General features: G+C 44.6%; 1 protein-coding gene across 2 annotated transcripts; it reads right to left on the bottom strand.

The window, feature by feature from the left end:
• Positions 1–20,535: 20,535 nt before the first annotated feature.
• LOC125539064 (expansin-B17-like) lies at positions 20,536–24,602 on the bottom strand. Of its 2 annotated transcripts, none has more exons than XM_048702427.1 (4): positions 24,169–24,602; positions 23,025–23,334; positions 22,301–22,430; positions 20,536–21,152 (listed from the first exon to the last, which is right to left on the bottom strand). In XM_048702427.1, exons 1-4 carry the CDS (start codon positions 24,368–24,370, stop codon positions 20,949–20,951), a joined length of 846 nt encoding a protein of 281 aa, XP_048558384.1. In that variant the 5' UTR covers positions 24,371–24,602; the 3' UTR covers positions 20,536–20,948. The 2 variants fall into 2 exon arrangements, with proteins under 2 accessions (XP_048558384.1, XP_048558385.1); XM_048702428.1 differs by lacking the exon at positions 24,169–24,602 and adding an exon at positions 23,485–23,600.
• Positions 24,603–25,505: the final 903 nt, after the last annotated feature.

Genomic DNA, 25,505 nt, shown 5'->3' on the forward strand with positions numbered 1-25,505 from the left:
GACCCGATAGCTTAACGGCGTTCCGTTACGGTGGATGCCACGTGTCGGTCACCCTTGACGAAAGCACTTCTGTGACGCGCGATTTATTATCATGGAAGTGGACACTTCTGTGATGATAATTTTGGTAATGTCATGGAACACTTCTACGATAGCACAGGTATGACTATATTAATTCTGTCATAAATTTGTCATGGATGTACATGCATGACAAAAAAAGCGACCTACTGTGACAACCACGTATCATCACGGAAGTGTATTTTTTTGTAGTGAAGTGAGGAAGCTAATGATGATGATCATGAAACTTTAGATCAAGTTACTACCAAACCTCGTAGGTCAACCAGAGTAAGATCGGCACCAGGGTAGTACGGTAATCCTGTTTTGGAGGTCATGTTACTTAACCATGACGAACCTACGAACTATGAGGAAGCAATGATGAGCCCAGATTCCGCAAAATGGCTTGAGGCCATGAAATCTGAGATGGGGTCCATGTATGAGAACAAAGTGTGGACCTTGGTTGACTTGCCCGATGATCAGCATGCCATAGAGAATAAATGGATCTTCAAGAAGAAGACTGGCGCTGACGGTAATGTTACTGTCTACAAAGCTCGACTTGTTGCAAAAGGTTTTCGACAAGTTCAAGGAGTTGACTACGATGAGACCTTCTCACCCGTAGCGATGCTTAAGTCCATCCGAATCATGTTAGCAATTGCCGCATTTTATGATTATGAAATTTGGCAAATGGATGTCAAAACTGCATTCCTTAATGGATATCTTAAAGAAGAGTTGTATATGATGCAACCAGAAGGTTTTGTCGATCCAAAAGGTGCTAACAAAGTGTGCAAGCTCCAGCGATCCATTTATGGACTGGTGCAAGCCTCTCAGAGTTGAAATATACGCTTTGATAGTGTGATCAAATCATATGGTTTTATACAGACTTTTGGAGAAGCATGTATTTACAAGAAAGTGAGTGGGAGCTCTGTAGCATTTCTGATATTATATGTAGATGACATATTGTTGATCGGAAATGATACTAAATTTATGGATAGCATAAAAGGATACTTGAATAAGAATTTTTCAATGAAAGACCTCCGTGAAGCTGCTTATATATTGGGCATCAAGATCTATAGAGATAGATCAAGACGCTTAATTGGACTTTCACAAAGCACATACCTTGATAAAGTTTTGAAGAAGTTCAAAATGGATCCAGCAAAGAAAGGGTTCTTGCCTATGTTACAAGGTGTGAAGTTGAGTCAGACTCAATGCCCGACCACTGCAGAAGATAGAGAGAAAATGAAAGTCATTCCCTATGCTTTAGCCATAGGTTCTATCATGTATGCAATGTTGTGTACCAGACCTGATGTGTGCCTTGCTATTAGTTTAGCAGGGAGGTACCAAAGTAATCCGGGAGTGAATCACTGGACAGCGGTCAGGAACATCCTGAAATACCTGAAAAGGACTAAGGATATGTTTCTCGTTTATGGAGGTGACAGATACGTCTCCAACGTATCGATAATTTTTGATTGTTCCATGCTATTATATTATCTGTTTTGGATGTCAATGGGCTTTATTTTTACACTTTTATATTATTTTTTAGACTAACCTATTAACCCAAGGCCCAGTGCAAATTGTTGTTTTCTATTTCAGTGTTTCGTAGAAAAGGAATATCAAACGGAGTCCAAATGGAATGAAACCTTGGGGAGCGTGATTTTTGGAACAAACGTGATTCAGAGGACTTGGAGTGGACGTCAAGAAACGAACGAGGCGTCCACGAGGCAGGTGTTGGGGAATGCAGTAATTTCAAAAAAATCCTACGCACACGCAAGATCATGGTGATGCATAGCAACGAGAGGGGAGAGTGTCGTCCATGTACCCTCGTAGACCGTAAGCGGAAGCGTTATGAGAACGCGGTTGATGTATTCGAACGTCTTCACGATCCGACTGATCCGAGTACCGAACGCACGGCACCTCCGAGTTCAGCACACGTTCAGCTCGATGACGTCCCACGAACTCCGATCCAACAGAGCTTCATGGGAGAGTTCCGTCAGCACGACGGCGTGATGACGGTGATGATGTTGCTACCGACGGAGGGCTTCGCCTAAGTACCACTACGATATGATCGAGGTGGACTATGATGGAGGGGGGCACCGCACACGGCTAAGGGATCAATGATCAACTTGTGTGTCCTAGGGTGCCCCCTGCCCCCGTATATAAAGGAGCAAGGGGGAGGCCGGCCGGCCCCTGTAGGGCGTGCCAGGAGGAGGAGTCCTCCTCCTAGTAGGAGTAGGACTCCCCTTTCTTACTCCTACTAGGAGGAGGAAAGGAAGGGGGAAGGGGAGAAGGAAGGAGAGGGAGGAAAGGAGGAAAGGGGGGCTGAACCCCTAGTCCAATTCGGTTTGGGCTAGGGGGCCGCGCGCCCTGCCTCCTCTCTTCCACCACTTAGCCCATGAGGCCCAATACTTCTTCCCGTATTCTCGTAACTCCTCGGTACTCCAAAAAATACCCGAATCACTCGGAACCTTTCCGATGTCCGAATATAGTCGTCCAATATATCGATCTTTACGTCCCGACCATTTCGAGACTCCTCGTCATGTCCACGATCTCATCCGGGACTCAGAACTACCTTCGGTACATCAAATCACATAAACTCATAATACCGATCGTCACCGAACTTTAAGCGTGCGGACCCTACGGGTTCGAGAACTATGTGGACTTGACCGAGACACGTCTCCAGTCAATAACCAATAGTGGAACATGGATGTTCATATTGGCTCCTAAATATTCTATGAAGAACTTTATCGGTCAAACCGCATAACAACATACGTTGTTCCCTTTGTCATCGGTATGTTACTTGCCCGAGATTCGATCGTCGGTATCTCAATACCTAGTTCAATCTCGTTACCGGCAAGTCTCTTTACTCGTTCCGTAATGCTACATCCCGTAACTAACTCATTAGCTACATTGCTTGCAAGGCTTATAGTGATGTACATTACCGAGAAGCCCCAGAGATACCTCTCCGACAATCGGAATGACAAATCCTAATCTTGATCCATGCCAACTCAACAAACACCATCGGAGACACCTGTAGAGCACCTTTATAATCACCCAGTTACGTTGTGACGTTTGGTAGCACACAAAGTGTTCCTCCGGTATTCGGGAGCTGCATGATCTCATAGTCATAGGAACATGTATAGTTATGGAGAAAGCAATAGCAAAAAACTAAACGATCATTGTGCTAAGCTAACGGATGGGTCAAGTCAATCACATCATTCTCTAATGATGTGATCCTGTTAATCAAATGACAACTCATGCCTATGGTTAGGAAACATAACCATCATTGATTCAACGAGCTAGTCAAGTAGAGGAAAACTAGTGACACTCTGTTTGTCTATGTATTCACACATGTACTAAGTTTCCGGTTAATACAGTTCTAGCATGAATAATAAACATTTATCATGATATAAGGAAATATAAATAACAACTTTATTATTGCCTCTAGGGCATATTTCCTTCAGCAGGGGGCGCGCCTACCCCCTTGGGCGTGCCCTTCCCCCTCGTGGGCCCCTCGTGGCTCAACCGACCTACTTCTTCCTCCTATATATGTTCACATACCCCGAAAACATCCAGGAGCACCATGAAACCCTATTTCCACTGCCGCAACCTTCTGTACCCAAGAGATCCCATCTTGGGGCCTTTTTTGGAGCTCCGCCGGAGGGGGCATCGATCACGGAGGGCCTCTACATCAACTCCATGGCCCCTCCGATGATGTTTGAGTAGTTTACTTTAGACCTTCGGGTCCATAGTTATTAGCTAGATGGCTTCTTCTCTCTCTTTGAATCTCAATACAAAGTTCTCCTCGATCTTCTTGGAGATCTTTTCGATGTAACTCTTTTTGCGTTGTGTTTGTCGAGATCCGATGAATTGTGGATTTATGATCAAGTCTATCTATGAACAATATTTGATTCTTCTCTGAAATCTTTTATGCATGATTGGTTATATTTGCAAGTCTCTTCAAAATATCAGTTTGGTTTGGCCTACTACATTGATCTTTCTTGCAATGGGAGAAGTGCTTAGCTTTGGGTTCAATCTTGCGGTGCTTGATCCCAGTGACAGAAAGGGAAACGACACATATTGTATTGTTGCCATCGAGGATAAAAAGATGGGGTTTATATCATATTACTTGAGTTTATCCCACTACATCATGTCATCTTACCTAATGTGTTACTCTGTTATTATGAACTTAATACTCTAGATGCATGCTGGATAGCGGTCAATGTGTGGAGTAATAGTAGTAGATGCAGGTAGGAGTCGGTCTACTCGTCGCGGACGTGATGCCTATATACATGATCATGCCTAGATATTCTCATAATTATTCGCTTTTCTATCAATTGCTCGACATTAATTCGTTCACCCACCGTAATACTTATGCTATCTTGAGAGAAGCCACTAGTGAAACCTATGGCCCCCGGGTCTATTTTCCATCATATAAGTTTCCAATCTATCTTACTTTGCAATCTTTACTTTCAATCTACATCATAAAAATACCAAAAAAAATATTTATCCTATCATTATTATCTCTATCAGATCTCACTCTCGTAAGTGACAGTGAAGGGATTGACAACCCCTTTATCGCGTTGGTTGTGAGGTTCTTATTTGTTTGTGTAGGTACGAGGGACTTGCGTGTGGCCTCCTACTGGATTGATACCTTGGTTCTCAAAAACTAAGAGAAATACTTACGCTACTTTGCTGCATCACCCTTTCCTCTTCAAGGGAAAACCAACGCAGTGCTCAAGAGGTAGCAAGAAGGATTTCTGGCGCCGTTGTCGAGGAGTCTACGCACAAGTCAAGGCATACCAAGTACCCATCACAACTCTTATCCCTCGCATTACATTATTAGCCATTTGCCTCTCGTTTTCCTCTCCCCCACTTCACCTTTGCCTTTTATTCGCCTTCTTCCCGTATGTATCTTTGTTTGTGTTTCCATGTGCCTTCTATTTGCTTGCATCTTTGCTTGCTAAAAATCTATTGATATGGATCCACTTAAAGTGTTCTACTTGGATCATCTTCGATCCTTATGCGCTCGTGCTGAAACCCCAACTAGCCTAGTTGATGGGAAATCTTTAGATGAGCATGCTCATTTTGTGCGTCACCGTTTGTCTGAAAAAGGGATACTCTTATGGGATCAAATAAACAGATTGCTATGTTATGCTTGGAATCTTTGTGAAATTTGTGATCTTACTTGTTGCTCTAAGAACCCTAAAAACACCTCCCCTACTTGTTTATAGTTTAGGATATCGAACAAATTGAAGAATTTGTTGCTTTTGAGGGTGCTTATGAAGTTGCTTCTTTGATTGAAAAGTATGATGTTACTCTCTACGAATCTGATAATTTTGACATACTTAAATATTGCCATGAAAACTATGCTCATAATGTCTATGTCAAAGAATTTATTTAAAAAATGTCCATTGCTTTGAAAGAAAATAATGATATGCATGAATATATAGATAATTATGATTTCGATGATTTGATTGAAATATCCCTTGATGAACATGATGCTTTATATTCTTGTGGCCATGATGCCAATATTTGTGAAGATGAGTTTGCTATAGTTCCTTATGTTAAACATGAGATCGTTGCTATTGCACCCATACTTGATAGTTCTTTCGATGAAAAGCATGATTGCAATCATGTTGCTATAAATTCTATTGATGTCAATTGTGCTAATAATATGCAAAACCCTAAGCTTGGGGATGCTAGTTTTGTTGTGACTACTAACTGTTGCAATGATCATGATTGGGATGATTCTTCTTATGATCTTGAAAATTTATTTAATCCCCATGATGAATATGAGATTGATAATAGTGTTTGCAATATTATTGAAAGTGGGTTTTGAAGAGTGTCAACTTTAGATCCCACATATTTGGAGAATGTTCAATCTTATGAAGTTTTTGATAAAAGTGGGTTTGGAGAGGTCATGACTTTAGTTAATGTTAATCCCACTATTTTGGAAGATTCAACTTTGCATGCATGTGGATCGTGTTGAAAATATTTTATGTGATAGCTATTTTTTTGAATTTGATTATGATCCTATATGTAATTATTATGATAGAGGAAAATATGGTGGTAGAAATTTTCATGTTACTAAATTACCTCTCGTTATGTTGAGATTGCTATTGTTTCTTTCCGCTTCCTTGCATATGCTAGTTTTTGCTTGCCTTGATAATTTGTTTGCCTCTAAGATGTCTATGCATAGGAAGTATGTTAGACTTAGATGTGTTTGTCACGTGTTTTATTATTCTCTCTTTGTGCTTCAATTCTTGTCTTTCATGTGAGCATCGTTGAAATCTTATGCCTAGCTAGGGGCGTTAAACGATAGCGCTTGTTGGGAGGCAACCCAATTTTATTTTTGTTTCTTGCTTTTTGATTCTGGTTAGTAATAAATAATTCGTCTAGCCTCTGTTTAGATGTGGTTTTATGCTTTTAATTAGTGTTTGTGCCAAGTAGAACCTTTGGGAAGACTTGGGGAAAGTCTTTGCGATCTTGGTGTAATAAACAGAAACTTTAGCGCTCACGAGATTTGCTGCCATTTTTTACTGGAGAGTGATATTTAGTTAATTATTTTTGCAGATGATTAATAGATAAATTCCTCACGTGCATCAATTTATTTTATAATTTTTGGGGTTCCAGAAGTATTCAAAACCTACAGATTACTACAGACTGTTCTGTTTTTGACAGATTCTGTTTTTCATGTGTTGTTTGCTTATTTTGATGAATCTATGGCTAGTAATAGAGTTTATGAACCATAGAAAAGTTGGAATACAGTAGGTTTAACACCAATATAAATAAAGAATGATTTCATTACAGTACCTTGAAGTGGTGGTTTGTTTTCTTTTACTAACGGAGCTCACGAGATTTTCTTTTAAGTTTTGTGTTGTGAAGTTTTCAAGTTTTGGGTAAAGATTTGATGGACTATGGAACAAGGAGTGGCAAGAGCCTAATCTTGGGGATGCCCAAGGCACCCCAAGGTAAAATCCAAGGACAACCAAAAGCCTAAGCTTGGGGATTCCCTGGAAGGCATCCCCTCTTTCGTCTTCGTCCATCTGTAACTTTACATGGAGCTATATTTTTATTCGCCACATGATATGTGTTTTGCTTGGAGCGTCTTGTATGATTTTAGTATTTGCTTTTTAGTTTACCACAATCATACTTGTTGTACACACCTTTTGGGAGAGACACACATGAATTGGAATTTATTAGAATACTCTATGTGCTTCACTTATATCTTTTGAGTGGGATAATTTTGCTCTAGTACTTCGCATATATCTTTTAGAGCACGGTGGTGGTTCTATTTTATAGAAATAATTGATCTCCCATGCTTCACTTATATCATTTTGAGAGTCCTTTAGAACATCATGGCAATTCACTTTGGTTATAAATTTTAAATGCTAAGAGAAGTTGGATGCTTGATAGTTGTTTTGAGATATAAAGGTGGTAATGTTAGAGGTGTGCTAGTTGAGTAATTGTGAAATTGATGAATACTTGTGTTGAAGTTGGCAAGTCCCGTAGCATGCATGTATGGTAAACGTTGCGTGACAAATTTGAAGCATGGGGTGTTCTTTGATTGCTTTCCTTATGAGTGGCGGTCGGGGACGAGCGATGGTCTTTTCCTACCAATCTATCCCCTAGGAGCATGCGTGTAGTGCTTGGTTTTGATGACTTGTAGATTTTTGCAATAAGTATGTGAGTTCTTTATGACTAATGTTGAGTCCATGGATTATACGCACTCTCACCCTTCCATCATTGCTAGCCTCTTCGGTACCGTGCATTGCCCTATCTCACCTTGAGAGTTGGTGCAAACTTCGCCGGTGTATCCAAACCCCGTGATATGATACGCTCTATCACACATAAGCCTCCTTATATCTTCCTCAAAACAGCCACCATACCTACCTATTATGGCATTTCCATAGCCATTCTGAGATATATTGCCATGCAACTTTCCACCGTTCCATTTATTATGACACGCATCATCATTGTCATATTGCTTTGCATGATCATGTAGTTGACATCATATTTGTCGCAAAGCCACCATGATTAATTTTTTTATACATGTCACTCTTGATTCATCGCAATCTCGTACACCACCGGAGGCATTCGCATAGAGTCATATTTTGTTCTAAGTATCGAGTTGTAATTCTTGAGTTGTAAGTAAATAAAAGTGTGATGATCATCATCAGAGCATTGTCCCATGTGAGGAAAGGATGATGGAGACTATGGTTCCCCCACAAGTCGGGATGAGACTCCGAACGAAAAAAAAAGAGGCCATAAAAAAAGAGAAAAGAAGGCCCAAACAAAAAAAGAGAGAAAAAGAGAGAAGGGACAATGTTACTATCCTTTTTCCACACTTGTGCTTCAAGGTAGCACCATGATCTTCATGATAGAGAGTCTCTTATTTTGTCACTTTCATATACTAGTGGGTATTTTTCATTATAGAACTTGGCTTGTATATTCCAATGATGGACTTCCTCAAATGCCCTAGGTCTTCGTCAGCAAGCAAGTTGGATGCACACCCACTTAGTTTCTTTGATGAGCTTTCATATATTTATAGCTCTAGTGCATTCGTTGCATGGCAATCCCTACTCCTTGCATTGACATCAATCGGTGGGCATCTCCATAGCCCATTGATTAGCCGTGTTAATGTGAGACTTTCTCCCTTTTTGTCTTCTCACATGACCTCAATCATCATATTCTATTCCACCCATAGTGCTATGTCCATGGCTCGCGCTCATATATTGCGTAAAAGTTGAAAGAGTTTGAAAAGGCTAAGTATGAAACAATTGCTTGGCTTGTCATCAGGGTTCTGCATGATGGGAGCATTTTGTGTGACAAAAATGAAGTATGGCCAAACTATATGATTTTGTAGGGATAAGTTTTCTTTGGCTATGTTATTTTGAAAAGACATAATTGCTTGATTAGCATACTTGGAGTATTACGTTTTTTATGTCAACAATAAACTTTTATCTTGAGTCTTTCGGGTCTGAACATTCATGCCACAATAGAGAAAAATACATTGAAGAACATGCTAGAAAGCATTCCACATCAAAAATTCTGTTTTTGTCATTTACCTACTCGAGGACGAGCAGGAATTAAGCTTGGGGATGCTTGATACGTCTCCAACGTATCTATAATTTTTTATTGTTCCATGCTATTATATTATCTGTTTTGGATGTTAATGGGCTTTATTTTAACACTTTTATATTATTTTTGGGACTAACCTATTAACCCAAGGCCCAGTGCAAATTGTTGTTTCTTTTGACTATTTCAGTTTTTTGCGGAAAATAATATCAAACGGAGTCCAAACGGAATGAAACCTCCGGGAGCATGATTTTTGGAACAAACGTGATTCAGAGGACTTGGAGTGGACGTCAAGAAACGAACGAGGCGTCCATGAGGCAGGGGGCGCGCCTACCCCCCTAGGCGCGCCCTCCCCCTCGTGGTTCCCTCGTGGCTCAACCGACCTACTTCTTCCTCCTATATATGTTCACATACCCCGAAAACATCCAGGAGCACCACGAAACCATATGTGGCCGGGGGTTATGTGCAAAAAATACCTCGACCTCTCGTATTCACTCGACACGTGGAAGCATAAGGTGTGGAGGCACAGAAGCCGATGGGTGTGACATTAAATGGAAGGCTGAAGGCTGAATACAACTCTTTAAGTTAGGTACCTTGAAGTGATCGGAGGAGGAACCCGCCTTGCAATGCCGAAGACAATCTGCGCGTCGGACACCTCGTCATTGAAGCCTGGTTCAGGGGCTACTGAGGGAGTCCTGGATTAAGGGGTCCTCGGGCGTCCGGCCTATTGGATATGGGCTGGGCTAATGGGCTATGAAGATACAAGGCAAAAGACTCTCTCCCGTGTCTGGATGGGACTCTCCTTGGCGTGGATGGCAAGCCTGGCGTTCAGATATGAAGATTCCTTTCTATGTAACCGACTTTGTACAACCCTAGTCCCCTCCGGTGTCTATATAAACCAGAGGGTTAGGTCCGTAGAGGCAATCATAATCATACTGGCTAGACTTCTAGGGTTTTAGCCACAATGATCTCGTGGTAGATCAACTCTTGTAATCCTCATATTCATCAATATCAATCAAGCAGGACGTAGGGTATTACTTCCATCAAGAAGGCCCGGACCTGGGTAAAACATCGTATCCCCTACCTCCTGTTACCATCGACCTTAGACGCACAGTTCGGGACCCCCTACCCGAGATCCGCCGATTTTGACACCGACAACGGGTGCAGGCCAGTTTTGCACAAGAAGAAAACTCGGGTTAAACTTGACGAGCCTAGCATATGCAGATATGGCCTCGGAACACTGACACCGAAAGGTCGAGCGTGAATCATATAGTAGATATGATCAGCATAGTGATGTTCATCATTGAAAACTACTTCATCTCACGTGATGATCGGACATGGTTTAGTTGATATGGATCACATGATCACTTAGATGAATAGAGGGATGTTTATCTAAGTGGGAGTTCTTAAGTAATATGATTAATTGAACTTTAATTTATCATGAACTTAGCACCTGATAGTATTTTTGCATGTCTATGTTGTTGTAGATAAATGGCCCGTGTTGTTGTTGAAGGAAATATGCCCTAGAGGCAATAATAAAGTTATTATTTATTTCCTTATATCATGATAAAAGTTTATTATTCATGCTAGAATTGTATTGACCGGAAACATAATACATGTGTGAATACATAGACAAACAGAGTGTCACTAGTATGCCTCTACTTGACTAGCTCGTTAATCAAAGATGGTTATTTTCCTAACCATGGACAAAGAGTTGTTATTTGATTAACGGGATCACATCATTAGTTGAATGATCTGATTGACATGACCCATTCCATTAGCTTAGCACCCGATCATTTAGTATGTTGCTATTGCTTTCTTCATGACTTATACATGTTCCTATGACTATGAGATTATGCAACTCCCGTTTGCCAGAGGAACACTTTGTGTGCTACCAAACGTCACAACGTAACTGGGTGATTATAAAGGAGCTCTACAGGTGTCTCCAAAGGTACATGTTGGGTTGGCGTATTTCGAGATTAGGATTTGTCACTCCGATTGTCGGAGAGGTATCTCTGGGCCCTCTCGGTAATGCACATCACTTAAGCCTTGCAAGCATTGCAACTAATGAGTTAGTTGCGGGATGATGTATTACAGAACGAGTAAAGAGACTTGCCGGTAACGAGATTGAACTAGGTATAGGATACCAACGATCAAATCTCGGGCAAGTAACATACCGATGACAAAGGGAACAATGTATGTTGTTATGCGGTCTGACCGATAAAAGATCTTCGTAGAATATGTAGGAACCAATATGGGAATCCAGGTCCCGCTATTGGTTATTGACTGGAGACGTGTCTCGGTCATGTCTACATTGTTCTCGAACCCGTAGGCTCCGCACGCTTAAGGTTTCGATGACAGTTATATTATGAGTTTATGCGTTTTGATGTACCGAAGGTTGTTCGGAGTCCCGGATGTGATCACGGACATGACGAGGAGTCTTGAAATGGTCGAGACATAAAGATTGATATATTGGAAGCCTATGTTTGGATATCGGAAGTGTTCCGGGTGAAATCAGGATTTTACCGGATTACCGGGAGGTATATGGGCCTTAGTGGGCCTTAGTGGAAGAGAGGAGAGGTGGCCAGAGATGGGCCGCGCGCCCCTCCCCCCCTTGGTCCGAATAGGACAAGGAGAGGGGGCCGGCCCCCCTTCCTCCTCTCTCTCCTCTTTCCCCCCCTCCGCGAATCCTATTCCAACTAGGAAAGGGGGGAGTCCTACTCCCGGAGGGAGTAGGACTCCTCCTGGCGCGCCTCTCCTGGCCGGCCGCACTCCCCCCCTTGAGCCTTTATATACGGAGGCAGGGGCACCCCCTAGAGACACAAGTTGATCCACGTGATCATATTCTTAGCCGTGTGCGGTGCCCCCTTCCACCATAGTCCTCGATAATATTGTAGTGGTGCTTAGGCGAAGCCCTGCAATAGTAGTACATCAAGATCGTCACCACGCCGTTGTGCTGACGGAACTCTTCCTCGACACTTTGCTGGATCGGAGTCCGAGGATCGTCATCGAGCTGAACGTGTGCTAGAACTCGGAGGTGCCGTAGTTTCGGTGCTTGATCGGTCGGGCCGTGAAGACGTACGACTACATCAACCAAGTTAACGCTTCCGTTGTCGATCTACAAGGGTACGTAGATCACACTCTCCCCTCTCGTTGCTATGCATCACCATGATCTTGCGTGTGCGTAGGAAAATTTTTGAAATTACTACGTTCCCCAACAGTTGTTCCGTTGAATTTTAATGTGTTCCTAGAGAAAGCTAAGTTGAAAGATGATGGTAGTAATTACATGGACTGGGTCCGTAACTTGAGGATTATCCTCCTTGATGCATAGAATAATTACGTCCTGGAAGCACCGCTAGGTGCCAAACCCGCTGCAGGAGCAACTCCAGATGTTATGAACACCTGGAGAGCAAAGATGATGACTACTCGATAGTTCAGTGTGCCATGCTTTACGGCTTAGAATCGGGACTTCAACGACGTTTTGAACGTCACGGAGCATATGAGATGTTCCAGGAGTTGAAGTTAATATTTCAAGCAAATGCCCGGATTGAGAGATATGAAGTCTCCAACAAGTTCTACGGCTGCAAAATGGAGGAGAATAGTTCTGTCAGTGAACACATACTCAGAATGTCTGGGTACCACAATCACTTGACTCGGCTGGGAGTTAATCTTCCGGTTGATAGTGTCATTGACAGAGTTCTTCAATCACTGCCACCAAGCTACAAAAGCTTCGTGATGAACTATAATATGCAAGGGATGGATAATACAATTCCCGAGCTCTTTGCAATGCTAAAGGCTGTGGAGGTAGAAATCAAGAAGGAGCATCAAGTGTTGATGGTCAACAAGACCACCAGTTTCAAGAAGAAGGGCAAAGGGAAGAAGGGGAACTTCAAGAAGAATGGCAAGCAAGTTGCTGCTCAAGTGAAGAAGCCCAAGTCTGGACCTAAGCCTGAGACTGAGTGCTTCTACTGCAAAGGGATTGGTCATTGGAAGCGGAACTGCCCCAAGTATTTAGCGGATAAGAAGGATGGCAAAGTGAAAGGTATATTTGATATACATGTTATTGATGTGTACCTTACTAATGCTCGTAGTAGTGCCTGGGTATTTGATACTAGTTCTGTTGCTAATATTTGCAACTCGAAACATGAGCTACGGATTAAGCGAAGATTGGCTAAGAACGAGGTGACGATGCGCGTGGGAAATGGTTCCAAATTCGATGTGATCGCCGTCGGCACGCTACCTCTACATCTACCTTCGAGGTTAGTTTTAGACCTGAATAATTGTTATTTGGTGTCAGCATTAAGCATGAACATTATATCTGGATCTTGTTTGATACAAGATGGTTATTCATTTAAATCAGAGAATAATGGTTGTTCTATTTATATGAGTAATATCTTTTATGGTCATGCACCCTTGATGAGTGGTCTATTTTTACTAAATCTTGATAGTGGTGATACACATATTCATAGTATTGGCGCCAAAATATATAAGTTTAATAATGATAATGCAACTTATTTGTGGCACTGCCGTTTAGGTCATATTGGTGTAAAGAGCATGAAGAAACTCCATGCTGATGGGCTTTTTGAATCACTTGATGCTTGCGAACCATGCGTCATGGAAAGATGACTAAGACTCCATTCTCCGGAACAATGGAACGAGCAACAAACTTATTGGAAATAATACATACTGATGTATGCGGTCTGATGAGTGTTGATGCTCGTGGCGGGTATCATTATTTTCTGACCTTCACAAATGATTTGAGCAGATGTGGGTATATCTACTTGATGAAACATAAGTCTGAAACATTTGAAAAGTTCAAAGAATTTCATAGTGAAGTGGAAAATCATCATAACAAGAAAATTAAGTTTGTACGATCTGATCACGGAGGTGAATATTTGAGTTATGAGTTTGGTCTTCATTTGAAACAATGCGGAATAGTTTCGCAACTCATGCCACCTGGAACACCACAGCGTAATGGTGTGTCTGAACGTCGTAACCGCACTTTATTAGATATGGTGCGATCTATGATGTCTCTTACTGATTTACCGCTATCATTTTGGGGTTATGCTTTAGAGGCGGTTGCATTCACGTTAAATAGGGCACTATCGAAATCCGTTGAGACGACACCATATGAACTATGGTTTGGCAAGAAACCCAAGTTGTCGTTTCTTAAAGTTTGGGGCTGCGATGCTTATGTGAAAAAGCTTCAACCTGATAAGCTCGAACCCAAATCGGAGAAATGTGTCTTCATAGGATACCCAAAGGAGACTGTTGGGTACACCTCCTATCACAAATCCGAAGGCAAGATATTCGTTGCTAAGAATGGATCCTTTCTAGAGAAGGAGTTTCTCTCGAAAGAAGTGAGTGGGAGGAAAGTCGAACTTGATGAGGTAACTCTACCTGCTCCCTTATTGGAAAGTAGTTCATCACAGGAATTAGTTCCAGTGATTCCTACACCAAATAGTGAGGAAGCTAATGATGATGATCATGAAACTTCTGATCAAGTTACTAGCGAACCTCGTAGGTCAACCAGAGTAAGATCTGCACCAGAGTGGTACGGTAATCCTATTCTGGAGGTCATGTTACTTGACCATGATGAACCTACGAACTATGAGGAAGCGATGATGAGCCCAGATTCCGCAAAATGGCTTGAGGCCATGAAATCTGAGATGGGATCCATGTATGAGAACAAAGTGTGGACTTTGGTTGACTTGCCCGATGATCGGCAAGCCATAGAGAATAAACGGATCTTCAAGAAGAAGACTGACGCTAACGGTAATGTTACTGTCTGCAAAGCTCGACTTGTTGCGAAAGGTTTTCGACAAGTTCAAGGAGTTGACTACGATGAGACCTTCTCACCCGTAGCGATGCTTAAGTCTGTCCGAATCATGTTAGCAGTTGCCGCATTTTATGATTATGAAATTTGGCAAATGGATGTCAAAACTGCATTCCTTAATGGATATCTTAAATAAGAGTTGTATATGATGCAACCAGAAGGTTTTGTTGATCCAAAAGGTGCTAACAAAGTGTGTAAGCTCCAGTGATCCATTTATGGACTGGTGCAAGCATCTCAGAGTTGGAGTATACGCTCTGATAGTGTGATCAAAGCATATGGTTTTACACAGACTTTTGCTGAAGCCTGTATTTACAAGAAAGTGAGTGGGAGCTCTGTAGCATTTCTGATATTATATGTGGATGACATGTTATTGATTGGAAATGATACTGAATTTCTGAATAGCATAAAAGGATACTTGAATAAAAAAATTCAATGAAAGACCTCGGTGAAGCTGCTTATATATTGGGCATCAAGATCTATAGAGATAGACCAAGATGATTAATTGGACTTTCACAAAGCACATACCTTGATAAAGTTTTGCAGAAGTTCAAAATGGATCAAGCAAAGAAAGGGTTCTTGCCTATGTTACAAGGTGTGAAGTTGAGTCAATCTCAATGCCCGACCACTGCAGAAGATAGAGAGAAAATGGAAGTCATTCCCTATGCTTCAGCCATAGGTTCTATCATGTATGCAATGTTGTGTACCAGACCTGATGTGTGCCTTGCTATTAGTTTAGCAGGGAGGTACCAAATTAATCCAGGAGTGGATCACTGGACAGCGGTCAAGAACATCCTGAAATACATGAAAAGGACTAAGGATATGTTTCTCGTTTATGGAGGTGATAAAGAGCTCGTCGTAAACGGTTACGTCGATGCAAGCTTTGACACTGATCCGGATGACTCTAAGTCACAAACCGGATACGTATTTTTATTGAATGGTGGAGTTGTCAGTTGGTGAAGTTCTAAGCAAAGCGTCGTGGCGGGATCTACGTGTGAAGCGAAATACATAGCTGCTTCAGAAGCAGCAAATGAAGGAGTCTGGATGAAGGAGTTCATATCTGATCTAGGTGTCATACCTAGTGCATCGGGTCCAATGAAAATATTTTGTGACAATACTAGTGCAATTGCCTTGGCAAAGGAATCCAGATTTCACAAGAGAACCATGCACATCAAGAGACGCTTCAATTCCATCCACGATCAAGTCAAGGAGGGAGACCTAGAGATTTGCAAGATACATACAGATCTGAATATTGCAGACCCATTGACTAAGCCTCTCTCACGAGCAAAACATGATCAGCACCAAGACTCCATGGGTGTTAGAATCATTACAATGTAATCTAGATTATCGACTCTAGTGCAAGTGGGAGATTGAAGGAAACATGCCCTAGAGGCAATAATAAAGTTGTTATTTATATTTCCTTGTATCATGATAAATGTTTATTATTCATGCTAGAATTGTATTAACCGAAAACTTAGTACATGTATAAATAGATAGACAAATAGAGTGTCACTAGTATGCATCTACTTGACTAGCTCGTTAATCAAAGATGGTTAAGTTTCCTAGCCATAGACATGAGTTGTCATTTGATGAACGGGATCACATCATTAGAGAATGATGTGATTGACTTGAACCATCCGTTAGCTTAGCTCTATGATCGTTTAGTTTATCGCTATTGCTTTCTCCATAACTTATACATGTTCCTATGACTATGAGATTATGCAACTCCTGAATACCGGAGGAACACTTAGTGTGCTATCAAACGTCACAACGTAACTGGGTGATTATAAATATGCTCTACATGTGTCTTCGATGGTGTTTGTTGAGTTGGCATAGATCGAGATTAGGATTTGTCACTCCGATTATCGAAGAGGTATCTCTGGGCCCTCTCGGTAATGCACATCACTATAAGCCTTGCAAGCAATGTGACTAATGAGTTAGTTGCGGAATGTTGCATTACGGAACGAGTAAAGAGACTTGCCGGTAACGAGATTGAACTAGGAATGATGATACCGACGATCGAATCTCGGGCAAGTAACATACCGATGACAGAGGGAACAAACATATGTTGTTATGCTGTTTGACCGATAAAGATCTTCGTAGAATATGTAGGGACCAATATGAGCATCCAGGTTCCGCTATTGGTTATTGACCGAAGATGAGTCTCGGTCATGTCTACATAGTTCTCGAACCCGTAGGGTCCGCACGCTTAACGTTCGATGATGATATGTATTATGAGTTATGTGATTTGATGTGCCAAAGATAGTTCGGAGTCCCGGATGTGATCACGGACATGACAAGGAGTATCGCATTGGTCGAGACATAAAGATTGATATATTGGAAGGCTATGTTTGGACACCGTAAAGGTTTCGGATAAGTTCGGGCATTTTCCGGAGTACTAACCCCCCGGGGAGTTAATGGGCCATGGTGGGAGAGAGGAGGAGGCGGCCAAGTGGGAGGCGTGCGGCCCCCAAGCCCAATCCGAATTGGGAAGGGGGCCGGCCCCCCTTTCCTTCGCTCCCTCTCCCTCTTCCTTCTTCTCCTACTCCAACTAGGGAAGGGGGGAAACCTACTCCTACTAGGAGTAGGAATCCCCCCCTTAGGGCGCGCCATAGGAGGCCGGCCCTTCCCTCCTCCACTACTTTATATATGGGGGAGGGGGCACCCCATAGACACACAAGTTGATCTCTTAGTCGTGTGCGGTGCCCCCTTCACAAATTTTCACCTCGGTCATATTTGTCGTAGTGCTTAGGCAAAGCCCTGCGTCGGTAACTTCATCATCACCGTCAACACGCCGTCGTGCTGACGAAACTCTCCCTCGGCCTCAGCTAGATCTAGAGTTCAAGGGACATCACCGAGCTGAACGTGTGCAGATTGCGGAGGTGTCGTGCGTTCGGTACTTGATCGGTTGGATCGCGAAGACGTTCAACTACATCAACCGTGTTACTTAACGCTTCCGCTTTCGGTCTACGAGGTTACGTAGACACACTCTCCCCTCTTGTTGCTATGCATCCCTAGATAGATATTGCGTGATCGTAGGAAATTTTTTGAAATACTGTGTTCCCCAACACAGGTCCCATCCAAGACTCCAAACTACCTTCGGTCTCACCATTATGAATACCGCAATACTACCCTAGCATTATCAAACTTTAAGTGTGTGACCCTATGTGTTCGAGAACATGTAGACATGACCGAGACTCCTCTTCGATCAATAATCAATAGCGCGATCTGGATGCCCATAATGACTTCCACATATTCAACAAAGATATATGTCAGTTTGAACCATGAGGTCAAGGATTTAGATAATCTCATATACAATCCCCTCTGTCTCGCGATATTTTACTTGCCTGAGATTCGATCATCGGTATCGCCATACCTAGTTTAATCTTGTTTCCGGGAAGTCTCTTTACTCATTCCGTAATACAATATCCCCGTGACTAAACACATTAGTCGCATGCTTGCGACCTACTTAGGATGTCGTATTACCAAGATGACCCAGAGATATCTCTCTGTCACATGGAGTGACAGATCTTAGTCTCGATCCATGCAACTCAACAAATACTTTTCGAGATACCCGGAGAGCACCTTTATGATCACCCAGTTACGAAATGATGTTTGGTACCCACAAAGTATGCTTCCGGTATTAGGGAGTGGCATGATCTCATGGTCTAAGGAATAGATACTTGACATTATGAAAGTTGTAGCGATTAAATTAAGTGGCATGATCAGATGCTAAGCTTATGATCACTACACTATTAAGGGCCTAAAAGAGAGCATTGTGGGATTAGTTCGTCTATGATCGGTGGTTGGAGTGACAAAAATTATCAAACCCTAATATTATGAACTATTACATAAAGGGCTGTTGGATCCCTATGGCTCAATGCTATGGTTAGATGCTATCATAGTTACTCTTCTTGTATTTACGGATGCTCGTGTAGAGGGTATATGCATAAGTATGTATACTATTCACATTAATATAGGTTCCACCACACAACAATTCTTAAGGCAAAGAAAGTTAACTCAGTGGAACTAGATGAAAACAACTTGGTGAAATCCCCACGCATCCTCGAAGGCGATTTGATCCCTATAATTAATACAACCAACTTTTCCTTAGCATGGTTAAGGATTGGGCACTTGCTGCACCATTGCAGTTTTGTTACAAATTATGTCCTTGCAATTATTCTAGTGATTAAAGTGGTCCTCAAATAATCTTTGCAACTTTTATAATGATTCCTTGTTTTCATTAACCAAATCTTTCCGCTTCTCATTGGGTTCAACACTCTTACTTGTCGAAGAGGTCTACAATAGATCCTCACATTGGTGGGTCATCAACGACGGGTGGATCCGGTGTGACGGGCTCCAGACCTAGCGTGGTACGTGAGTTCGTGAGTGGAGGTGGCGCGGTGACTACCCGACTGGTCGTGGCCGGTCCTGGCGGCAAAGCTACGGGCCGGCACAGCGGCAGCGACCATGGCTACCGGCGTCTCCCTCCTCTCCGACAACGGAGGGCGACTCTCCTTCACGCAGTAGGTGCCAAGTCGACGGCTTCCTTGCTCGCCTCCAGATGGCACTGCTCCGGCGGTTTGCTAGGTTACATACTAGGCCTGGAGAAATCCTTGCAAAGCGGCAACGGTTTTCTTTTTCTTTTTTTGATAAAAGAAGGGCTTTGCACCCCTTCCGATTTCCATTAACGAAAATCATAGAGTTCTAGAGCTACAAGGATAAAAAAAGAGAAAAAAACAACGACAATCTGCTCCCAGCAGAACTAGGGACCATGAATAAGCGACCAAGCGAACCAAACCTACTACATCAACATCCCGAGTTATAATTTTAAGTGCATACAGTCATCCAGGCTAAGGGCCTCAAATCCCAAAGCGGCAACTATTATAGAGGACGATGATGCTTGTGGGTGTCGTATCCTCCTTGAAGGCGTCATTCTGCCCATGTCCATGCCCTGCTCGAGGTACCAGTCAAAACCTTAGGTCGGCTCTCTGGCGAAGCAGCAACACCCCCAGGGTTGTCCCTTCCTTGAAGGTGTTGGCCTATGAAAATTGATATTGGAGGTGGTGGCCTAGTCAACTCTTCGGCAGGATTTTGGGCAATTTGTCATTCGATGATGCCACCTACATTGGATACTCGGGGCGCAACGCATCAGAACCTCTTGGATGGCGTCTTCTTTGTGTCCGGTTGGTTCCTGCTGTTCACTTGTTTATTCCATTAGTAAAGTTAAAATTGTTTAGCTTATTCTCTTAATTTCAATCCACCGCTGTTGCGCTATGGGCGGAGGGTGCGTTGACCCATCTTAAGCTGAAGTCGAGGCAGTGCAGTCTTCGTGTCCGCTGTTTGTTGTCACGCAGTCCTTGATATCCGAGTGTTGCCTTCTCACCATTTGTGGCTCGAGGTTTGTTTTTTCGCTGTAGTCATGGTATTGGTACTGTGTGTTGTTCGCCGAAAGGCGTGGTATCAGCTGCTTGACGCCTACTGCTGCACCTTTTCGTGGTGTATACTTGGAAAAAAAGAAATGGAGAGAAACGCGAACAAGCAGGAATCCTGACCTCGGTACAAGCCCACCATTCGAAGAAACGAAACACATTTGTCACGAGCCCTTCAGTTTCAACCAACCAGCGCAAACAAACACGCAAACAGAGCAGGAAAAAGAAAAGATAAAAACAGCACACGACAGCAGGAGTGAAGCGGCGACCAAGAGGGGTCCAAAACCCTCTCGATCGGCTTCCGCATCGGATTCCCAGCAGCATACGCTCTCTCTCCCTTTTGGAGAGGACGGCTGCTCCGCACCCAGATCACTCACCTCCTGATCCAAAACTACTCACACCACACCACTAGCTTACGACTAGGTGATCATCAGACCGATTAACCTGCAACAAAACACAATCTACGTACGTCCAGTTCCAGCAGAACGCCATGTGGGCCTGCCTTCGCTCCATCCCGGGCCGATAAAACATGGCCCGGCTGTGATGAAGGTCGATCAGAGCGAGGCGTCGAAGTTGAGGCGGGAGGAGTAGGTGCCCTTGGGCGCCCAGTTCCTGGGGATGACGTCCCGGGCCGTGAGCGTCTTGGGTGCGGACAGCGTCGTCAGCCTCACGGAGAATGGGCCCGCCGTGGGGCCCCCGTAGAGGCACCACGTGGCGCCCCACACGTGCTTCATGTCCAGCCACTTCGCCGAGTTCGCCTGCAGCCATGCACCACGTGAACAAAGCACACACACATCATAAGCACTGATGAACACTAATACTAAGTCTGATAAACACACAGAGCACAACAAGCACCAGCAGAGCCTGAAGCTAGCTTTACAGCGCAACATCGTCGCAAACACTGGGCCTGGGCTCCAGAATCTTTGGGTGCCGAGAGTCCACGAGGCCGCCGCGCGAGCAGACGCACGGAAGGGCGTGCCGCGGTGCGCAGGATGGGGTGTCAGGGTAAAACAACCACGAGATGAAAGCATTTAGCAGGTGCAAGAGCCAGTGGCAGAGCCGCATGCCCGGCCTCTTTGGTCTTTAGCCCTACTTGACACTGAGCGAGACCGAGGTAAAGCGGCAGCATCATTGGGCAAGCGCAGGGGAATGGAGTTTCGGGGACAGGGTTCACGCTTCATCTTTCGGTGCTGCCACCTACATTGGATACTTTACATTTGTCCAACAAAAAAAGAGCATCGGATACTTTGTATGCTCCAAATGGGAATCATATGGCCAAAGACAATCATGTAGGGTATCTTCACTCAAGTTTTGACTATACAGTGTGACATTGTGCGGCAGACAATGCAGGAAAGTAGCGGCATGCTTTCTTGGCTGATTTCCAGTGTCATCTGTTGGCAGTTCATTTGTCATGTTTTACAAAGCTTAGTTTCAGGCTATAAAACAGTCTTTGTCAAGCTTAGCTATCTCCTACCCTTGGTTTCACTTGCTGTAAAATACTAAGTCCGTGTGAAAAGTTTCATTCTAGAACCTCAGGTCGTTGTACAAAAGGACACGACATGGGCCTAAATGCCTAGCCAACGACAGTACAAACGCTAGCCAGCAGAGGCACGAGGGCAAAAGCAGGCAACAGTGCAATATGTCTCCGACCACATCAAAGTGGGAGGACGAACTCACATGCGCGCATTTTCGCAAAGGAAAGAATATGCGCCGGGTCCTCTCGCACATTTGCACTCACATAAAGCACTTGTCCAATGCAACCCACCCAACTTGAACTTGTTCCCACCACCAAAGGCAACGAAAGGCTCAAAAGATAGCTCGATTTACCCCATTCACTTTGTTGTCAATGTCAAGAAATAAGGCAGTGCACCAAAGTAAATAAGCTTGACAAGAAGAGGATGGGTACCTGCTTGAGCTGCATGGAGCCGATGTCGCCCTCGCCGTCCTCGAACTCGACGAGCAGCGAGAGCCAGAAGCTCGTCGACCCCTCGTTCACATGGAACGCGATGTTCTTCCCGCCGTACTTGCACGCCGTCCTGATGCACGCACACACACGCTGCCCCGGTCAGTGTCTTCTTAAAGAAAGGAAAAGAAACACCAAATCTCACGGATGTACACACATGCAGTGCAGCAGTAGATTACATAGATAGAGACGACAGCTTTTCCATGGTCAGACGGGTTAATGAACGGAGCTGCAAGAATTGACCGAGAATCTTGACAAGAGGTTAGATGCCACGGGACAGGTGTATATCTGCGCCTCTGCCCGAGTGGCATCACGCAGAGGCATGAGTAACTCGGCAGCAGCAGATAGATCCAAGTTAAGACAGCTGTGAGCTGCAAGCCCGTTAGAGTTAAAGGCCCTGGACACTGCGCTTCAAGATACGACGGCCAAAATCACAGATCCACAGTAGCAGTTAGCTGCAGTGTTTCAGACAACGGTCCACTGACTGACCCATCTAACCATTTTTTAGTCTGCTAATAGCTTCAGGGAGTGAGAGGTTTTGTCCCTGAGCTACTTGTCCACTGTGGCATGCGCCCAAGCTGATTAGTTTAACCAGTTACTGCACAACTAACAGTCTGAGAAACCACTAAAAAAGACTTAAGAAGTGTACTACGTGCTGCTCGCTCACCTTCGGTAGATCACCTTGAGCTGCCCACGGTCGCGCAGGTGCGCCCCGGCGCCGGCGACGGCCATCCTGCTGAAGGCGGCGCCGCTGAGGTCGAAGTGCGTGTTGCCGCCGCCGCAGAGGCCGCCGCCGGGGCACTCGTCGGTGACGATGACGGTGACGGCGCGGCGCGAGCAGATGCCGTGGTCGAGGCACCGGACCTTGTAGCAGGCGCCGCACCCCTCGCCGCCCTTGAACAGCACCGGGCTCACCGACCCCACCCGCGCCTTCATCGGCACCACGTCCACCAGCGTCCCGTACCCGCACGCCCCCCCTGAAGAAGAAGAAAACGTCCATCGCCATTAGAATCAAAGTTACCGGGAGTGAGATACAGTTACTGCAGTGCTCTGACTTCAGAGCGTAAATGCAGCTAACAGCCAGAGTACGATGGATCACTGGGTTACGGACGCAGCATCAAAGCTACCAGGGGCGTCGGTGGAGCGCGTGAACGGAGGCGCAGAGGGCATTTATCGCCAAGATTCTAGCCATATGGTGCTGCCCCAGCAGAGCAAAGAAGTTATTGGGAAGCCTGGCACGGTCGTCTTCGCCGGTCACCGCCCCGAAGGCCCGGCGGCACGAATCGTAAAGCGGCGGAGCCCCTCTGCGCTTGACTCGTGTAGGAGGGGCCCAGTGGGGGCCCACGGGAAATTCCCTGCCGGATCTCACGGGATGCGCAGACGTCGCGCCAGAAATGTCGCAACGGGAAGAGCTAATCGGTCCTTCTATTTTTACCAAAACAATACTACTACTTCTATGTCAACAGAGGGTAAAAAGAACTAGGCCGTCTGATGCCAGGGTAAAAAAAGAGCTCTGGTGCGAATGGGACGGCTCAGATGGCAATATTTTTTTTACAGCAGATGTGTGTACTAGGCGTACTGTATTTTGGGAGTAACAATCCTAGTCATGAAGCCGGTAAATAAAGAAAAGGGAAGACAGATGAGCTCTGCTTCGCCCAGGTACTGATGCTGCAACCCACCACTGCCCAGGCACTAATCTTAACCCGCTAGTAGAACAAGAGTAACAGACGCCGGAGTAATCAAGGGGCTGTAACAATGCGGAGCTAGCTTATCTCTACGACGGTCAGCGGAGACGAGTTGAGAGCAATTACCGGTGCTGCCGTCGCCCTCGGCTTCGCCGTACCACGTCGCGGTGGCCGGCCGCCACTCCACGTCGACCGCCGCCTTGCCCTTGCCCTTGCTCTTCGCCGCCGACTTCCCGCCGTCGAACAGGAATGTGGCGGAGACGGCCGGGGACGCGAGCAGCAGAATGCAGAGCGCGAAGGGCCCGGCGGCGGCGCGCGAGGAAGCCATTGGGGGCAACAGGTTCCTTTACCCTCCTTTCCTTGCGGTACTAGAGGCGGGCTCTGCGGCTGCTTGCACGGACCGGAGTGTTGGTAAGCCTCCTCCTTTTGGGGCCTCTCCCTCTCTTTATGGCTTCGAGAAATCCCGAGCCCCGACGGTCAGAGTGGCTTCCTTGCCGGGCTGGCTGCTCTGTACATATGGCAACAAGGGACGGGCAGGGGAGTGGGCACTGGGCGTGGAGCACCAGGGTGGTGGCCTGGTTTATAGGCGCGAGGGGAGCGAAGATGTGCACTGTTGGGCACTACTACTACTAGACCAGAGGTGTGAATCGTGCTACTGCTGAGACCACCACTCTCTGCGTGTGGGCGACCAGTGTGTTGATGGGATGTGGGAGCCTTCGTTCCCTGTGATGGGCGGCCATGACTTTTGCAACAAGAGAGAGTACCGTGGGATCTGAAAAGGAGAGATAATTTATATTTGTTCATGGCTAAGGAGTGTGGCGTTGCAAAGACCGGGCTCCATGGAGCTCGTTTTGCAAAAGAAATCAAAACATATTTAAAAGTTTCAAAAAATGTCATTTTTTTATAAATACAGATACATATTCTTTAAGTATATACAAATTTTCAATAACTAATTTGATCATTTGCATGCTACACAAAAAAGATAAATATCTTGACACAAATACAACAAAGAAAAAGCCTATTTTCAATCTGTGTATTTGTCTTTTTTATATACATCACATATGAATACATATGTTTATGAAAATTTGTACACATATACTTCAAGTATATGTCTACATGAAAACATTTTTTTCAGATTTTTTTTGAGTTATGAAAAAGATATTTTAGCTAAGAAATGTATATAGAGCTCAGTGGAGCTCGGCCTCTGCAGCCACTTTTCGATGGCTAAGCCGCAATGAGCTTCGTTGAGAGGGAAAAAAATGAAGCATGGACACGCTTTTCACCCTACCCTTTTGTCGCCCTCCGCCTGGCATGGCCATCGCACCGAGTGCGGGTGCGGATCCAGCTTTGGCGGCAAGGAGAGACCACGCAAGCGCCGTTGCGCAGACGGCAGACCGTTGGACGTGATCGTCCCGCCGTGCGGTCGGTTGGTGAGCTGGCTTGGCCGTTGCCGTTTTGCGCCG

This window comes from Triticum urartu, chromosome 2 (assembly GCF_003073215.2).
Source record: "Triticum urartu cultivar G1812 chromosome 2, Tu2.1, whole genome shotgun sequence".
Taxonomy (NCBI): domain Eukaryota; kingdom Viridiplantae; phylum Streptophyta; class Magnoliopsida; order Poales; family Poaceae; genus Triticum; species Triticum urartu.